At 42.0% G+C, this 18,216-nt stretch overlaps 1 protein-coding gene across 3 annotated transcripts in view; it reads left to right on the forward strand.

The window, feature by feature from the left end:
- The window catches only part of SPATA6L (spermatogenesis associated 6 like), a 130,655-nt gene that overhangs the window by 100,939 nt on the left and 11,500 nt on the right, over positions 1 to 18,216 (forward strand). The window contains exons 7-12 of one of the 3 annotated variants that reach the window (XM_083186006.1): positions 4,074 to 4,151; positions 4,591 to 4,851; positions 12,540 to 12,633; positions 12,886 to 12,929; positions 14,624 to 14,760; positions 16,832 to 16,922. In XM_083186006.1, coding sequence (XP_083042132.1) covers positions 4,074 to 4,151; positions 4,591 to 4,851; positions 12,540 to 12,633; positions 12,886 to 12,929; positions 14,624 to 14,760; positions 16,832 to 16,922 — 705 coding nt within the window. The remainder of the gene's footprint in view (positions 1 to 4,073; positions 4,152 to 4,590; positions 4,852 to 12,539; positions 12,634 to 12,885; positions 12,930 to 14,623; positions 14,761 to 16,831; positions 16,923 to 18,216) is intronic. The other 2 variants (XM_083186007.1, XM_083186008.1) reach the window with 2 other exon arrangements.

Raw genomic sequence — 18,216 nt, forward strand, 5'->3', positions numbered from 1 at the left:
AGTCCCCCCAATCTGACAGAATAGAAGCTGTGTCTATTCAGCATCGCAGTTGGCGAAACTGGGGCGTGGCATAATTTGCATATGCCACACTTTCGTTTGCATATGTCACACCCCCTTTTCGGGCACTCCCTGAGTGTCCCTGTTCTTCAACTGAAAAAGTTGGGAGGTATGAGGCAGCAGTGCAGAGCTATTGTATAGGACAGGATGGTTTGGCAGCACAGGACAATGGAAGAGGTGCTGTGCAGGTGCTCCTTGCCCAGTGCCTGTCACTCGTTTTCATGGGGGGGGGGGGGTTGTGCAGAGCGGCAATGGATGCTCAGTGTCCAGTACCCGGTATTTACATGCCGGGCTCCTCCAGTGGTGGTTTGGGCGGTGGGCGCATGTATGCAGGCACTGGCCGGGTGCTCTGTTTGCAGCTCCTGTGATATGCACTGCACAAGCCCCAGTGTTTGGTGCACCTGTAACACTGCCGTGCCATGCGCAGCACTGCTTCTGTCTAACACCTGCCGTCAGAGTCCAAATCAGCAGCACGTCGGACAGTAATCACTCGCTGGGATCGGGGATGCCTGTGGGTGCGCTTTCAGAGAGTGGGAGGGGGCCGGGGCATGACTGGTAAGTCATTGTTCTTATGCGGCTGACAGGAGCAGGAGGCAGGGTGAGACGAGCCGGCGAGTCCGATGCTAGACCGGAAGTTGGGGAGCCGCCCGTAGGCCCATGTCTCACCTGGGCTCAACGCATTTCAACGTGAAAGTGCCCACGTCTTCATCAGGAGCAAAGGCAGATAGTTTGCCTCTGCTCCTGATGAAGATGTAGGCACTTTCATTGTTTGCAAAAAAGTTGGGAGATATTTATGAAACGGGAGTATAGAAAAGCTGGAGTAAATAATGGAGTTGCAATTGGTATTTTTAATATATTTTGGATTTTCTGTTCATTCCATTTCTTCAATTTTTCCATTGGTTCCTTTTTGTTTTTATAGTTTATCTTTTTTTATTTATCTTTATTACATATAGAGCAGAGCACATTGCATTTAAAAGTGTGTTATCGATTAAGTGAATTATCTTTGTCTGGCAAGTACAATCTATGGGCACCATGTAGCCTGTGGCTGTGGGACAAAAAACGAAAGTTACCAAAGCCAAGTGTTAATTACAGACACATCCGTAAGAGGTTCCAGACTCAATTCCAGTCTCCCTGCATGCCAGCAGATTGCCCACCCATCAAAGCTCACTAGCGCTTTACTTTCATGGTTGCTACTGTCCCCATCGCTGCAGATATTGACATAGTGAGGTTATTGCAGGGTTTAAAGTGGTCCAGGAGAGGTGGTGGAACTCATTTGAGTGCAAGGAGGGGTGGGCCACAGGTGAAAGAGAATAATGAAGGAACCAGGTCCTTAGGAAGGGGGATTTCGGATGTGGCTGAATCTTCTATTGATGTAGGTGGTATTTTTCTGTTGGAATTACTGTGTAGGGCCATGGCGGAGGTAAAACTAGTTCCACCTACCCTTACAGGTGGTGGAACTCAGTTCCCCCACTTTAAACACTGGGTTATTGCAGTAATATACTAAAAATCAGAGGGGATTTGGTCATATTTAGATCAAAGCATTTTAGCTTGCAGATCATTATCAAGGGACCCAAATTCTCTGGGAGAATGTCACATATGCCCAGCATACCAATACATAGTGAGGGTGTTGCTACATGGGAAGGGGATGGATAGGATGCTAGGAAATAATATGTTTGCTTATACCACTTTCACATCGCCGACACGTTTTAAAAACCGGTATTTAAAACGGTAATTAAAACGGGTCAGAGCCTTAACAGTGACCCAGATTACCGTTTTAAATACCGGTTTATACCCCTTTCACATCGCATTTTTAAAACGGTAAATTGCCGTTTTTTTTTCCCTTTTTTTTTTTTTTGGAAGCTTGGTTCATGCAGACAACTTTTCTGACAACTGTGATGACTATAAATGCATGAAATCAGCTGGTCATGTTATACAGAATGCAGAGGTCTCAGTGACTCCCGGGCAGCAGCATCGGATGGAGCACACTCAGAGCAACCTCTGTAGCACATCTGGGTGGCCAGCCAGAGCACTGCACGACCGCTGCACACAGTCCCCGGGGCTCTGTCACACAGACAATCCCACAGTCTACAACAGCAGCGCGATCAGAAACAATGTAACACGACATGAGAAGTCACTGTATGGACAATCACCCAGCAGACTGGAGACAGGGATGCTGCGCGGTGTGTTTCTAGGTGACAGCAGCCACACTGCCACCCCTGTGGGGGCCACACCACACTAGAGCACGCCATGTGACAGCCCTACTGAAAATCAGATCTGGTGAATGCACAACACTTCGACAGGACTGGGGATGTGCACCCGGGAGGCGGGGCTCGGCGACCCCCATGCACCAAGAGTATACGGAGGGCATAGGACTGACGTCACTCACGGTCATCCCCGGTTATAAGGCGGCCGGATTCATTTCAGGGGCTTCCATGTTAATCCCCGGCAGCCACGGGCAGCTAACACTTCCAGGTACATGGGGGACGGGTTTTTTTTTTTTTCCCTTTTTAAAACGTTTAAGCCTGTACACATTCACATTGCAGAAAAAACGGCAAGGAACCGTGTAGGACTCTGCTTTTTACACGGTTCGAAATGCCAGTTAACTTGAAACGGTAAATTGGCTGTGGTGCATTCACAGTGCAGGCTTAAACGTTTTAAAAAGGGAAAAAAACGGCAATATACCGTTTTAAAAGTGCGATGTGAAAGGGGTATAATGGAAGGGGAATGTGTTGCTTTATGGATGACCACACCATTGCTGGTGGTGCATTGATGCAAGCACATCTCTCCCATATGATCTTTTTTATCCACTAGTAAATTTAATGTGTTAAACATGTTTACTAAAGTGAAGCTTTCTTGCTGCTGTTTCAAATGAGTAACAGAAATACAACAATTAATCTTTAAAAGCTTAAAAAATAAAATTTTATATTATTAAAGAGTTATATTATTTGATTCAATTAAATTGTTTAATTAAAATGTGATATTATTAAAGATGTCTTAAATTAATGTTTCCATAACCTACACACCCAAATAGAACAGGTACAGTATGCTAGTTTATTTTGATAAAAAATGACAAAAGTATTTTTATATTGATGTCGCCCCATCCAGAGTTACAACACAAAGTTGCATTAATGCCTGCCATATGCCAAGTCAGTTTAATGCTAATAGATTTCTAAATAGCTTTATGCCAGGAATGAGTGGATTTTCTATGACTAATACAGCTTGCGGGAAATAGTTGGTCACTCATTAACACATGTTAAATTGGATATTGCATTGTTCCTAAAGGTTATTAACTTGCATTAAGCAATTCGCTGCTAACCTAATTCAGGCCTAGTATTAATCCTTCCACATTCCACAATACAGAGGCAGGAACAGTCTTTCATTTGCTAGAATAACTCAATCTCCAAAATTTTAAGTAACATACATCAAATTAAGACATAGTGGGGCAGATGTATTAAGCCTTAACAAGAGATAAATGCAAGGGTGATAACAAGAGATAAACGTCCAGCCAATCAGCTCCTTACTGACTTTTTTCAAACACAGGCTGTAACATGGCAGTTAGCAGGTGATTGGCTGGGCATTTATCTCTCTTTATCACCCTTGCATTTATCTCTTGTTAAAGCTTAATACATCTGCCCCAGTGTTTTCAGTTTATTTTTATTACTTAATCCATAATAATATATTAGTGGCAAATACTAATACAATATACAACTGTTGATATTTTGTTAATATTTTTTCAACATTTTGATGGTTTAAACTTTGTACCCCTTTTTTTTTTGTCAACATCTTGTACCTGTCAACATTTTGGTTGTCAATGTTCTATACCTGCCGACATTATGGTTGATGACATTTCAACTGTCATCATTTTGAATGTCAACCATTTTCATTGCATTAATACTGTGACCACATTCCCCAACTGTACAGTAGGAAAATAAAACAACTCTAACATTTGCATTATTATGTCTGAATGTTTATGAATATTTGTAATTACTTTGCATTTTTTATTTATTTCCTCATAGGGAATTGCCCCGAAGATTGAGTTTTCTTCTAGGACAACGATTAAAGAAAAGCCAAATGATTTCCAGAATAAGCATCCAGTAAGTTAATATTTCTCATCCTCTTTCTTTGCTCTGAGTATTTTATTCGGGTGTGGTATAGAGCTCCAACAGTGAGGATCCCGACAGTCAGTATCCTGATGTAGGAATCCTGCCTAACGGTGCTCCGACAGGGGGGCGATTGGAAAGAATTCCCTTGCGGCCTCGCTGCGGGCCCGGTGGCTCGCTACACTCGCCACAGGTTATATTCTCCCTCTATGGGGGTTGTGGGGACAAGGGAGAATAGCCTCTGTGTGACGGGATCCCCCCTGTCTGAGCACCGGCAGTCGGGATCCCGACGTTGGTATACTGACTGTCGGTATACCCACTGTCGGACCGTCATCTGGCACCCTTTTATTCAGTTGTTGTGCCTTACAATGTTTGTTCCAGCTATCTTTGTATGTACATATACATATCACATTGCACTTCATTACTGTTTTAGTCATTGAAAGCCCAGGCCCGAAGATCTTTGCCGAACTCTCCCAGTAGAAAATCAAGATCTCCAACTAAAAATTTCTCCAGCCCAGAGAAGCGTTACAGCAGTCCTACTACATCATCAAAGTACCGATCTCCATCACCGTATACACAAAAGCGGATGTGTGAGCTTAACAATGATAATGACCAGCGCCTTGCCCATTTAAGCCTGGGCAATTGCGGATTTAAGTCTGATGCTGATTCAAGACCTCCATTTATTGTAAGACATGTACGTTTCTTATACTCTAAAGTACAGTAACCCTCTATTGAGAAAATGTAGAAGTAGACTCACACACACGGGGGTGATTCAATGAGGCTGCAGGTAACATGTTTTACTTCTGAGTATGCATCCAAGAGGCACTGAGCACATGTCCTGATGTTTACAGCCATAAGACGCAGATTAAAATTGAATTGAGATCTGTGGAGTTTCCAAGAGCATATCTGAGTAGTAACAGACATGATCGCTCATATATTCTGCGCCTGGCATAGGCAGGTGCAATGACAGTTGATGTGGTCTATGGTGCACCGATAGCGTGTCTTTGTACAAACGTGGCGAATTTATGCCGCAGCTAGTAGGGGACTCAATAGGATGCCCATCAGCCATGGCATTAGCACAAAGACTCAGCAGCAGCTGTTACTGCACCTGCATCCAACTCTGAATCATACCCACAGTGTGTTTACTGCATATTTCCTGTTTACTCTCACTGTTACTGTATAAAAAGAATAGCCCATTCCATAGTCCAGGCATGGGCAACCTGTGGCTCTCCAGCTGTTGTGAAATATAAGTCCCAGCAAGCATTGCCACAGATTTGCTATTAGGGAATGCTAAATCTGTGACAATGCATGCTGGGATGCAGTGCCAGATTAAGCTCTAAATGGGCCTGGAGCTGAAACTTATCAAGGGGCTATTATGCGCAATAATAGGGGTTGTATCCAGTACCTAATAATGTGGGGGGCGTGACCAGTGTACTGTTTGAGTTTTTTGCTCATGGGTGTGTCCCTATTTGTGTAAATACTTACTACTAATTATATACTTATTATTTATTTATATTCTTATATAGCGCATACAGTGTATAGTTGAACATTCACATCATTACCTGCCCCAGTAGAGTTTACAATCTATGGGCCAGATGCACTAAGCTTCAAAAGTGATAAAATGGAAAGTGATAAACAGCCAGCCAATCAGCTCCTACCTGCCATGTCACAGGCTGGGTTTGAAAGATGTCAGGCAGGAACTGATTGGCTGGCTGTTTATCACTCTCCACTTTATCACTTTTGAAGCTTAGTGCATCTGGCCCTCTATCCCCTATCACATGTACATGCGCACACGGACATTCTAGGGATAATTTTTGTTAAAAGGCAGGGGGCTGGCATAGGAAAATGCAAAGGGTTTAGTATAGGGTGGAAAATGTCAAAGAGGTTGACATATGCAAGGGACCGGCACAGAAAAGAGGGAAAATAGAAGCTGCAGATATACCTTCCTTGCAGCGGCGGCTGCAGAATTTGGGCTGCAGTGCAGACCATGTATCGCCAGCACTGAGAGCATTGGACGATATATATGCACACTTCCTCCAGCCAAAGAGTACAATGATATATATATCCAAGGTAGAGGTGCGGCACTCGGACTAACAAAACCACACACACACACACACACACACAAACAATAAAAATCTTCGAAAAAACTTGGTAGACAACATTTCAGCACCTTTTATGTGGTCACCTAAGTTTACCACACCATATACCCAATATACAAATCATGCAACACAATAGTAACCCCCTTATACTGTACTTGCCTCTTACACATTATGCCACATGGAATGAGCCAAAATTCACACAGACTGAGCCAAAATTCACGTATATGTACAAATGGGATTCAAATACTAGGCGCTTTTCCTATGGGCATAGATCAAATCTGAGGATGTAAAATATGAGGGTGCCGAGTGTCAAAAAATGGAGAATACTTCCCTTAATGTTGAGACAGTATCTCCTTCTATCTGTGTTCTTCTCTATTTCTTTCTTTCTTCTTTTTCTTGTATGTATTTCTCCCAAAGGATTTGGAAATATGAAAAGAGATGGTACATATAATGGGTTATATTATTCCTTTAGAGATATATCTCACAGCTCCTCCGGTGAATTTGTAGGCGTACCAAAAAACTCACTATGGGGAGTGATTAAACACATGTATCTGGGTATCTTTCTACTAGGTGACACGCACCTGTACTCACGATGTAAATGGTGATATAACACTCATAAAGGTTTCTTTTGAATTCTTCAAATCAACTCTTTATTTATACACACAGCCACACAATGAAGTAAAATTTCTTAAAAAAGATAGGACTGTTCTGAACAGCAAACCTAAATCTGATGGTGATAATGTGCTATCAACACCACCACATGGTATTCCGGACCCAAATGGCAGTGGACCAGCTCATACACACTCACCTGATCTTGGTTGCAGTCTTCCAGTCTGTGCACACTTAAATCCAGGTCAACATGTTTCGAGACAGCATGTCTCTTCATCAGGGCCTGGATTAGTGTGTGCTGATGCTCCCTTTTTATTCATTAATCCCTCCCACTTTCAGTTTTCCAAAACCGGATGTCAGTGTCCCGATAATTTCTCTATATTATAACATGTCTAAAAATATATGCAGCAGGTCCCCCTGCCTCCGTTTTAAGTCCACAGTAATTTGTAGAATTTTCACAGTTGATTTTCTCCTGTTGCTGATATATCTTCAGCGCTGAATGCGCCCGCCGGACCGACTTCCGGTCGCATCTGACGTCACTTCCGGTCATTCGTTCCCGTGTTTTCCCAGATGAGTTGGTGACTGTTTCCTGTTCTCATATTTCACATGTCCCCTTAAACTGAATCTTGTATTATTGAGTTCCATTTCTGATGTTGGTCTCTTACAGTTTGTTTGTTTATAAAAGGAAAAAAAACAGTTAGTAATTGGGATCATATCCATGAAAAGGAACAGTGAATTAAATCAGATACTATTAAGATGTAGGTGACAGTATCGGGATAAATACATATAGGGATGAATAAATTATTTTGGTGAATACATTATTTAGGTGAATAAATTATTTAAAATGTTTAATGTATATTATTTAAAACGGTTATATTCAATAAAATGCATTTAAACTGTTAGCAACCTATATTTTAAACTCCATGTTTTAAAATGAATATTTTAAAATGAGTATTTTAAAAGGAGAGAAAACCCTCAGTATAAAGTGCTTTTGTACAGTCCAGGAACCATTTTAATTCAAAATCTTGGTTAAGACCTAGAGGAGTGAGTGTTTTAAACTTATAAATTAACTTCATTTCAGTCCTCGCCAATCTTTTTTCTATATTTCGGTCTTTCCAAGTGGCTACAATTTTTTGTAATCCCAGAAATCTCTTAATGACCGAAATATAGAAAAAAGATTGGCGAGGACTGAAATGTTTAAAGTTTAAAACACTCACTTCTCTAGGTCTTAACCAAGATTTTGAATTAAAATGGTTCCTTTAACTCTGTTATATTGTCATTTAAAAAAAAACCTGGACTGTACAAAAGCACTTTGGCCCTTATTCTGATCTAAGCGGTAACGGCCGCATGCGGCCGTTCCGCCGATGTTTTCGCTCTGCGCATGTGCAGAGGGCACTCTGCGCATGTGCAGGCGAAATCGCCGCACAATTTTTTTTAACGCCGCAAAGGGGGTGGATAGGGGCGTGAGGGGCTACTTAGCCTCATTTCCCTATGCATACGCCCCGCGTTTCATGGGCGTTCCCATGCAAACGCGGGGCGTACGCATGGTAATGAGGCTGTGACGCATGTGTTGGGGGCGGGCATCTGATATCGCCGGATGTCAGCTGCCCGCCCCCATACAAGATTTCACACGGACAAGTGTCCGTGTGGTCTTGTGTTGCGGGACCTGGTGGAGCGTGCGGCCCTGCATTCGATGTTCGGCGACCATCGAATGCAGGGGCTGCTCCCACCATGGAGGAGGCGTATCCCCGTCCACTTTCATGCGGATCGCCACATATCCGCGTACGGACGGCAGGTGGCGATCCGTATGGAAGGCGGGGATTCGCCTGCACGGTCCTGGCCGCATATTCTGATCGGGCCGCACCGATCAGAATAAGGGCCTTTATACTGAGGGTTTTCTCTCCTTTTAAAATACTCATTTTAAAATATTCATTTTAAAACATGGAGTTTAAAATATAGGTTGATACCCAGATACATGTGTTTAATCACTCCCCATAGTGAGTTTTTTTCATACGCCTACAAATTCACCGGAGGAGCTGTGAGATATATCTCTAAAGGAATAATATAACCCATTATATGTACCATCTCTTTTCATATTTCCAAATCCTTTGGGAGAAATACATACAAGAAAAAGAAAAAAGAAAGAAATAGAGAAGAACACAGATAGAAGGAGATACTGGGGGATATTCAATCGCCGTCGAGCATCTCCCGTGGGGGAGATGCTCGACGGGCCCTATTCAATGCTGTCTTCCCCGACAGCATTGAACAGGGTTTCCTGGCAGAACGAGCCCGACATCTCTAGCTGTCGGGCTCGTTCTGCCGAGAACAGCCGGGAAGTGACGAGCTGCCGGCTGCATCTCATCACTTTCCGGCCGCAACTCGCGGCCACGCCCCCTTCTCGTCCCGCTGCAGGCGGGACATTGAATCCCGCCTGCATGTTCTCGGTCGAGCTGACCGAGAACGGGACTGGGTCACGGCAGGCGAGCAAGCTCGTCTGCCGTGACCCGAAGATTGAATACCCCCCACTGTCTCGACATTAAGGGAAGTATTCTCCATTTTTTGACACTCGGCACCCTCATATTTTACATCCTCAGATTTGATCTATGCCCATAGGAAAAGCGCCTAGTATTTGAATCCCATTTGTACATATACGTGTTTATTCTCTAGGGGCATTTAGGGTGAGACCCCGGGTATTCAGAAGGGCGAACTTCCAACGCATTAAGCGCTACGTTAACTTTCACTCCAGTTCTTTTTATACTGAGCCAAAATTCACACTATGGCACATGAATTGAGCCAAAATACACATTATACCAAATGAATTGAGCAAAAATTCACAATATGCTTCATAAACAGGGACATTGTGCGCAAAAGGTGCGCATTAAAAATTTACACAATAATGCCCAATACATGTTAAGCCACACATAATAATGTTCATTACGTATTATGCCAAACACCATAATGCCTATTAAAAATTATACTACATAAGTGCTGTTTACCTACATGATCATTGCCGTGGGTTCCATTCTCATTGCCAGGGGTTCCATGCTTGTTGCCATGTGGGATTACATGTTTGTTGCCAAGGGAGAATACATGCTTGCGGTAACTGGGGGACAGCCACCGTCGGGCAGAAGTGACAGCCATTGACACCCGGGCAGAGAGCAGGGGGCTGCCCGGCTGTATTACCCCTTTCACACCAAAAAATGTAGGGACTTATCTGGCAGTATGGTCCCAGGATCATGCAGGAACATTCCCGGGCTGGCCCCTTTTACACCAGCCTAGTCCCTGCATTTTCTAGTGTGAGGGGGAGAGAACCCCCCTCCCCCCTTTTAACCAGCTATAGCTATAGCTTCGGAACCAACTGACCCATTTACTTAAGATCAGTATCATATTGAAGAACTTTTGAGTGGGCTTTGAATTATTTTGGTCCTGTGAAACTGGGCCATTTGGTTCCAGAGAAATCTACCCTCAGACAACATGAACAGCCATTAAATTACGTTGAAAAAACGGTTTACCCGCAATATCTCTGGAACCAATTAACCCATATGGACCAGCCTGGTATCAGATTGATGCCGGAGGGGGAACTGGCAGCCGTTGGAACCGGATGGGGGTCAGAATTAGCGGGTCCCATGTTATCATATGGAGAAAATGTTCCAACTTTGCCCAGCTTTATCTCTGGTTTCCGGGGGCCTAGAGATGCGGGGACAGCCTCGTTGGAAAGCCCCGGCCCTCAGCTATAAAATAAACCTATTTGGAGAGTGGGCCTGGATCTGTAGCTCCATCAGGCCAATTGTTAATCCGGCCCGCTGGGATGTATATTTTCACAACAGCTGGAGGGCCACAGGTTTCCCATGCCTGCCATAGGCTGACCACACCAGGCCAGTCCTCAGTCTATCCTGCAAAGCACCCCTTCCCTTTACCCACTCCTCCTTTACCCACAGATAATAGTGGCTGTCATGTAACAAAACATCATTATCAGGGGTATGAATTAATAGTACGGAAATTCTTTTTAATGCCTTTTTATTATCAGTGTGATATTTGCATTTGTGGATAAGCGTAAACAAAATGCCACTCTGTGCATACAAATGCAAGCTTTAATACGGGGAAATATGTGCAAAATGACATCTGCATACATTTCCCTGAATAAGGATAACGTAGACCAGGCATGTCCAAAGTTTGGCCCTCCAGCTGTTGTAAAACTACACATCCCAGCATGCCTTGCCATAGTTTTAGCATTCCTAAATAACAAAACTGTGGCAATGCATGATGGGTAGTAGTTTCACAAAAGCTGGAGGGTCATAGTTTGGACATGCCTGACGTAGACAGAATAAGCCATGCTTATCAAAGTATCTTCTTTAGAATTCAGAACCTCATCAAAGTATCTTATTTAGAATTCAGAACCTCATCTGTTCGCTGAGCGCTTTTATCATGTTGAACAAGGAAGAAACTGAGAGCAAATTAATCTTATCATGTGCAAGATACTTTGCAATCTTAGAAATATATTCAGATATTTGCCAGCTGTCGTTAGGTGTCTGCATTATGTAAACCAATTACCTGCCGGTTTCGAAAACTGAAAATACTATGTTTCATCATTATTAATGCACTGGAACCGACAATTGAAAAACTTGTTTTAATTATCTGAACAGTAAAAACTATTAAAAATGAAATGGACTGGAGCAAAATTGTAACAATGAAAACATGCAGGGACTCTGGTGCTTGAAAAGCAAAAATTTTGCAATATGTTTTATATAAAATGGTGGTAAGGGAAACACAATTCATTTCACCTTTAACCCTTATCTCACACCTGACTCACAGATTTCAAAAGCACTATCTGCAAATTCAGTGTCACCATATGGGTGGCATACAGCCGCACTTACTTGTGCCACCTAAATGGTTTGAGACAATTAAGTTGTTTCTCCACCTGAGCTGTGCAGTACGTAAAAGCTCTTTAAAATACAGAAACACATAAACGAGTGTAGAAAAATTGACCAGAGATGCATTGTTCATTAGTCTCATTAGATTTTACATTTAATGCTCTTACTGTATATCCACATCTTCGGCTGTACTCCAATGCTATTTCTATCTTAGAATGGGGACAGCATATGGTGTACAGAGAGGAATTGCTTTAGTATTCAAATAAAGCATTTTGCCTAGTTAAAATGACAGTAAAATATTGTATTCCGTTTTCGACCTTAGAAGGAGTATTCAATTAGATAATTGTGGGGGTGAAAAAAGTGGGCTATTATCACGATTTTAGCCCAAGGGTAATTTTTGAACTCCCAATTTTTTTTCTAATTAAAAATGACCTGTTTCGGGCGAAAGCTCCCAATCTCATCCTTTATTGTGGCTCCAACGGCTGCATTTCAGTGATTATGCTTCAGGTCCCATGCTAGGTATTAGGGCTAATTGGGTAGTCCCTGACGAATACATAATCTGGGGCAAATTACCCTTATTTAGTGACTATTGGTTATATTATTACGTTTGAACAAATCTACACCTGTTGAAGTTCCAGGTGTAAAACATACGTGTAATCTATCACACATGTGCATTAAGAACTCATACTGGCTACGGTATCGCAGGGGTGCTGCTATTTGTCAAGTCTTTTAGACCTCCTAAAGCTTTCAAAATAATAATTAAATGACAATGTAAGTTGATAACAGTGACCATGTTTATTTAGGTTGACCATTCAAATGCCATGGGTGAGAAAGTGTCATCACAACTCCTATCTCCGAAACTGAATCGCCATCCCAGTGGGCATAGATTAAGAAGAGGTAAATAGGTTATATAAATGTTGTTGGTTACATTTTATCGTGCATAGCGATCGTGCTATTTTATTGTCATGTACAATATCTGGATCACTATATACAGTGCATGACATTTATAAGGTAGTTTGAGAAGTCGGTTTAACCTACTGTATATATTGATGTATTATCCTATTGAGTCTGTAAATATGAATAGAAATTATTTTGTTTTGAATACTCATTTTTATTCTGTTTATATCAGTTATTTGTATTTTTTCTCAGCTTTGACCTTTGAAGATCTGCAGCATAGAACATCTACTGATAAGGTAAGTTATAGAGGATAGTAGAGCAGCCTTAAGATTTATGTTTTTTTACTCTTGATATAAAAATGTATTAGTGTTTGCTTTTTGTGATAACGAACTGATGCACAGTGCTTTCTACTGAAGAACACTTTTTGCGGATCTAGAAAGGGTGCTCTGGTGACCAGCACATTCCCTGTACTGTGTCATTGTAATCAAGGCTGCTTTTATGGCCACTACCTACAGGGGGAGTGGCTGAGTTCTGTACCATACTATACAACTAACCCTTTGCCTACAGGTATTCAAATAAAATAATTGTTCAAAAATGGTGTATGTAATATAACCATTGTATCTTATTTCACGGAGCGGTAAAGATCCAGTAGCAGTGTTGAAATTTATTCAGAGCATAGTGAATAGTACTCAGAAACTGGGCTATAACTTATTTATTGGACTATCTGCGTCAAAGCATGTGTAATAATTTTAAGCATTAAACACACCATCTTAACCCTTTGAGTGCCAACATCGCTGTCACAGATGTTCAAAACATCCAATAAAAATGGCAGTGTCGCTCACATTATATAAATTTAAATAAAAAAATGTTTAAAAAAAAGATTATATTTCCTATACAGAGGGAGCGCCTCCCAGCCAGCCTGAGGAATCGCCAGATCCCTTGAGATGGTGCAGGCTGGTGGTCTGGCCAGCGGCGTAACTAGATTTTCTGCGCCCCCCTGCCGACAATGCAGGAGGCGCCCCCCGGTAAAAAAAAAATGGAGCGGAGCCGGGGTATGGCGGGGGGGGGGGGGGGGGGGGAGGGGGAGGGGGGTTGTGTTTCTGTGTGTGTGTGTTTGTTTGTATGTATGTGTGACGTGTTTATGTGTGTGTGTGTTACCTCTGGCCGGCGTGGCCGCATCCGTCTGCGCCGGGTCCCGGGCGGCTCTCCCGTTACTGCTGCTTATGAAAAAGTGACACTTGGAAAATGGCTGCCCTTATACTGCAGACGAAAAACTGTCTGCGGTATGGGGGCAGCCATTTTCCAAGTGTCAACTTTTTGTATTAGAACAGCGCTGCGGCTGCCGGGACTCGGGAGAGCTGGGACCCGGTGCACTGCAAATAAAACCACCGGCGCCGCGGCAGAAGGCAAACAGTGAGTAACTATCGTCCCGCAGCCCCCCCGGCGCCCACATACCCTCAGCGCCTCCCCGCCACCGCGGGGGCTGCGGGACGATAGTTACGCCACTGCGTCTGGCGCTCCATCTTACGGGGAAGCACGAGCATCTCTCACGCTTGTGCATCCAAGTCAGCATGGCTGCGGGGAGTGGATTCTCCGCTTCGGGGAGAGGAGCAGGGTAAGTGGCTGCGGGCGGCAACAGGGAAGCAGCGGTAATCCAGCGGAGGGCTCCTGCAAAACGAGTAGTGTCTTGTGCGCACGCGCCCCCCCTTTCGTCGGCTGGAGCAGCTCCAATGGGAGCTGCTTCATCTGTATAAGGTAAACATTCCAGATTATTATGAAGAATAAAATGTGCATGCCAATTTTCACACCTATTTCAGAAACATGAATTTGGCACTCAGAGGGTTAAAGCCTTGTGCCTTTGTGTACCAGCTTATACTCCTTAGAATTAATGCATGTCTTAATATATAATATTATTGAAATTAACTATATAACAAATTTATTATTGTTGTGTTGGCTTATTTAAGAAAATTCCAATAATTATGTTGCACAGGGCTGTCTGGATCTGAATGACCTGAACACATCTAGAAAAGTTAGCCCTTCTGCACATAGAGAACCATCTGCGTTGAGTGCATATTCTTCACAGGATTGGACTACAAATAGAGTTCACAGGGGAACGCTATGTGAAAGGTCTGTAACAACATAGCACTGCATTATGGGCTAAATGTAATAGCCTGCGACCAGCCTGTTTTTGCCATGCAAATGATTGCCGCCTTAAAAATCGGGGCAGACTTGTAAAAGTCCCATACCTCCGGTAGCTTGCCGGCTATTATATTTAGCCCGATATCTCTGAACATTGATGTTACATTTGTGTTTAAATTACTTTTCTAATAATAATAATAATAAAGTTCAATGGAATTCAATTTGCACGTTTGTTCCCATCTATCTTTTTTTCTATTCGTTTAAAAAAAATACAATTTGTATTCAATTTTCAAGAGGCATAACAAGGTGTACAATCCTAACAAGTAAATAAGTGTACATATGAAATAGCAAAATTGAGTTTCCGGAACAAACATGTTAAAAGCATCATACAATGTTCTCAAAGATGAGTTTATTCAACTGTTCGTCCCAAAATAAGAGATGGAAAATTAAGTATTTTAAGTCTGAGAGTTCTAATTGAAGAAAGAGACTTACCTAGGGAAACGAGCACTTAGGAGCCATATACAACAGCTAACTAAGGGATTTCTAGAGTGGGTTTTCCAAATTCTTGACTTTGGAGCAGATGTAGCCAGACCATGAAAAGTGCTTAATTACCCTGTAGCCCTTTCAATTTCAATGTCTAGTCAGACTCAACAGCCCTAACGCTAGTAGCAGCTTTAAAATAAGAACATTTATCATCATTCAGCATTCAATGTAGACCATTTTTGAAAAAAAAAAAATTACAATTAATTGAAATATTTAAACCAGACTGTATGAATTGCAAAAATAAATCTGGAATGCAAATGGTTAACAAGCAACTGTCTGCCTAATTCAATTATGTGCAATGATCTTGTGGGGGCCAGTCATTGGCCACCCGAACTCGCACAAAAGTGCACGTTACCCCATAGAGGTCTAAGCAATTTTGTACAAGTATGGGCTGATTTCAGTCAGGCAAGGGTGTAAGTTTGGGTGCCATTGCTGGCGATGGCACATCTCACCATTCACAAACAATAGGTTTGACAAAGAGCTTTAGATCTGTACGGTGATCCCAGTAAACCATTTGCTGTAGCAGTAGGGCCAGCCTGAGGAGTGTTGATTTTTACAGATGTGGGCACTAATCCACAGTCCAGTCCAAGTGCCCTGCTCTGCACATAATTGAAGCAAGTACTGAGGTCTGAGGGAGCAGCAAGAACCTAGCACTTAGCTTGGACATACATGTAGATAAATACATAAAACAAGTAGCAAACAAACAAATACACCTTAAACATACGTTCTTCCACTTCATGGTATGACTCTAATATCCTCCTGCTAACAGATGCTCTCTGGTCTTAACAAGTACATGAGTGCTCAGATCCATATACAGCAGCTCCAGTGCATCCCTTATTCTGCATATTGTGTAGCTGTAGTAAAATTGTATTATGTATTGCTACTATTGTGGACATTATCTTTATAAGTACTGTGGAATCCTTTCCTTGGGTCAGCCCAGGTGAGTCCTTGTGTCTCAAGCGTTTACCTGGTACCTTATCGTACATAAGTTCTCTAGTTTATTGTGCGTACAGATCAAAATATGGTGCTCTAGTGACATAGCACACTTCAAACACAGGTGGTAGCAATCAATTGCGGTAATTGCTTTTGTGAGCAGACTATCTAAGAAAGAGCCCACACAATTCCTGCATAGTTTCAAGATAAGAAAGTTTATACAATTTCTGCATAGTCCAGTGATTTTCCAAAAAAGGAAAGAACATTTTGAATAACAACAAGATGTCTGCTTTCACAAAATGGCTGAGCTATGGTTCAAATGACTTTCACAATACTATTGCAAAAAACAATGGAACGTGGAAGGGTTAGGTGTTGTCCTGTTGCATGAAGAGTGCTTGTATTGGACTGCTTTAACACAAATAGTGGAATTCAATTTGGTTAGCTAGTATGTGATTTGGAAATGGCCAATTGAACTTTAGAACACAGTCTGTCTGCATTAAATTGTTAAAAGAACATACTATTGTGTAACCCAGTGTTGTGAACAGTATTTCTTCTTTTATTCAGAATGTTTTTTTTATTTTAGTTTGCAGTCTGACAATAACACCTGGGAGTCAATACACAACCGAGTGCGCAGTCTGTTATCTACTCACAGTGCCAAGCAACGACTATTCTTAGTGAGTATGGTCCAGTTCTTTGCTGATTAGACATTATTATAATGGTATAATAGGGAAAATAGGGCATGAATAACATTCACCTGACTTTTATGCTAAACACAATGAGTTTAACGTCATTCAGAAATATTTAAAGTGGCTATGGAATTCTGACCTAGTGGGGAAGGCTGGGGGCTATGAAATTACAATAAGTGTAAAGGCTGGCTGGCTCTACACTGAATGTGAGTGGCGATTTCCATTTTCAGTCCCAACCAGCAGCTAAGTAAATCTAGCCCTAAATGTTTATTAACATAATGGGACAGATGTAACGAAGTCTGAGTTCAGCAGCCATGCGGGATGCTGGTCAATCTCTGATGTATTTTTAAAGTTCACAAAAACACGAAGGAAAAAGATGACTCTCTTTTTGGGGCACTCTTTAAATAATTTACTAATTTATATATTAAGACATTCTAGTTGACAGCTGTATACAGTATGGATGCACCAATTGCCAGCTAAACACTTGACCACGTGCCAAAAAATGTATCAATGTATCAGCCGGGATGTTTAATGTTACTCAGATTGTGGGCTAGTACACCCTATGAGACATTCTAGGTTCCCAGCTGAATTTTATGTACAAATGATACAAATCATAAAGTATAAAACATTTTTTTGTAATTTTCTAATGCAATTTAAAAACTTAGTGGCAAAGTTTTAACATATTTTTACTTGCTCTGATGGGGGTACCTGTAATCATGACCCTCTTAAATAGAGTATTTCATATAGTCATGTTTGGGGGTACTCGGAGAATAAAATTAGAGTGAAGTATAGAAAAATACAGCTCACCAATCAATTCCCCTTGGTGGGCCTTTTAAACTCAGCCGTGTGTCCTAAGGACAGTGAACGGATCTGAGAGGTTCTCCTCCAATAGGCGGGGTCTTTATTGGGTAAGTGAAAGAAGATATGGGGATCTGCTGTTGCTGGCAGAACCCAGTGGCACCCCTGTTAGTTGACCCAGTGCAAGGGTACTCTGCCTGGGACTGTCAGCAATGAGAGTCCCCTAGATTAGGAAAAAAGAAGGAGGACAGATATATTCTGCAAGATTTAATTCATAATTTCCAATATCACCAAAACAAAAGCAAATAGTATTCCTTTTGAATTCACTAATAGCTGTATTTTCTATACAAGAGGCTCCATATTCTAGTGATCTCTGCATGTACTGTGCATGCTTGGTAAAAATGTGGTTCCAACAGATTGATCAATTTATGCTGATGGTGTCTACTGGATTTTCCTTAAAGGACAGATTGATGAGGATTTCAAT

Source organism: Crinia signifera, chromosome 1, assembly GCF_055691185.1.
Source record: "Crinia signifera chromosome 1, ASM5569118v1, whole genome shotgun sequence".
Classification (NCBI taxonomy): domain Eukaryota; kingdom Metazoa; phylum Chordata; class Amphibia; order Anura; family Myobatrachidae; genus Crinia; species Crinia signifera.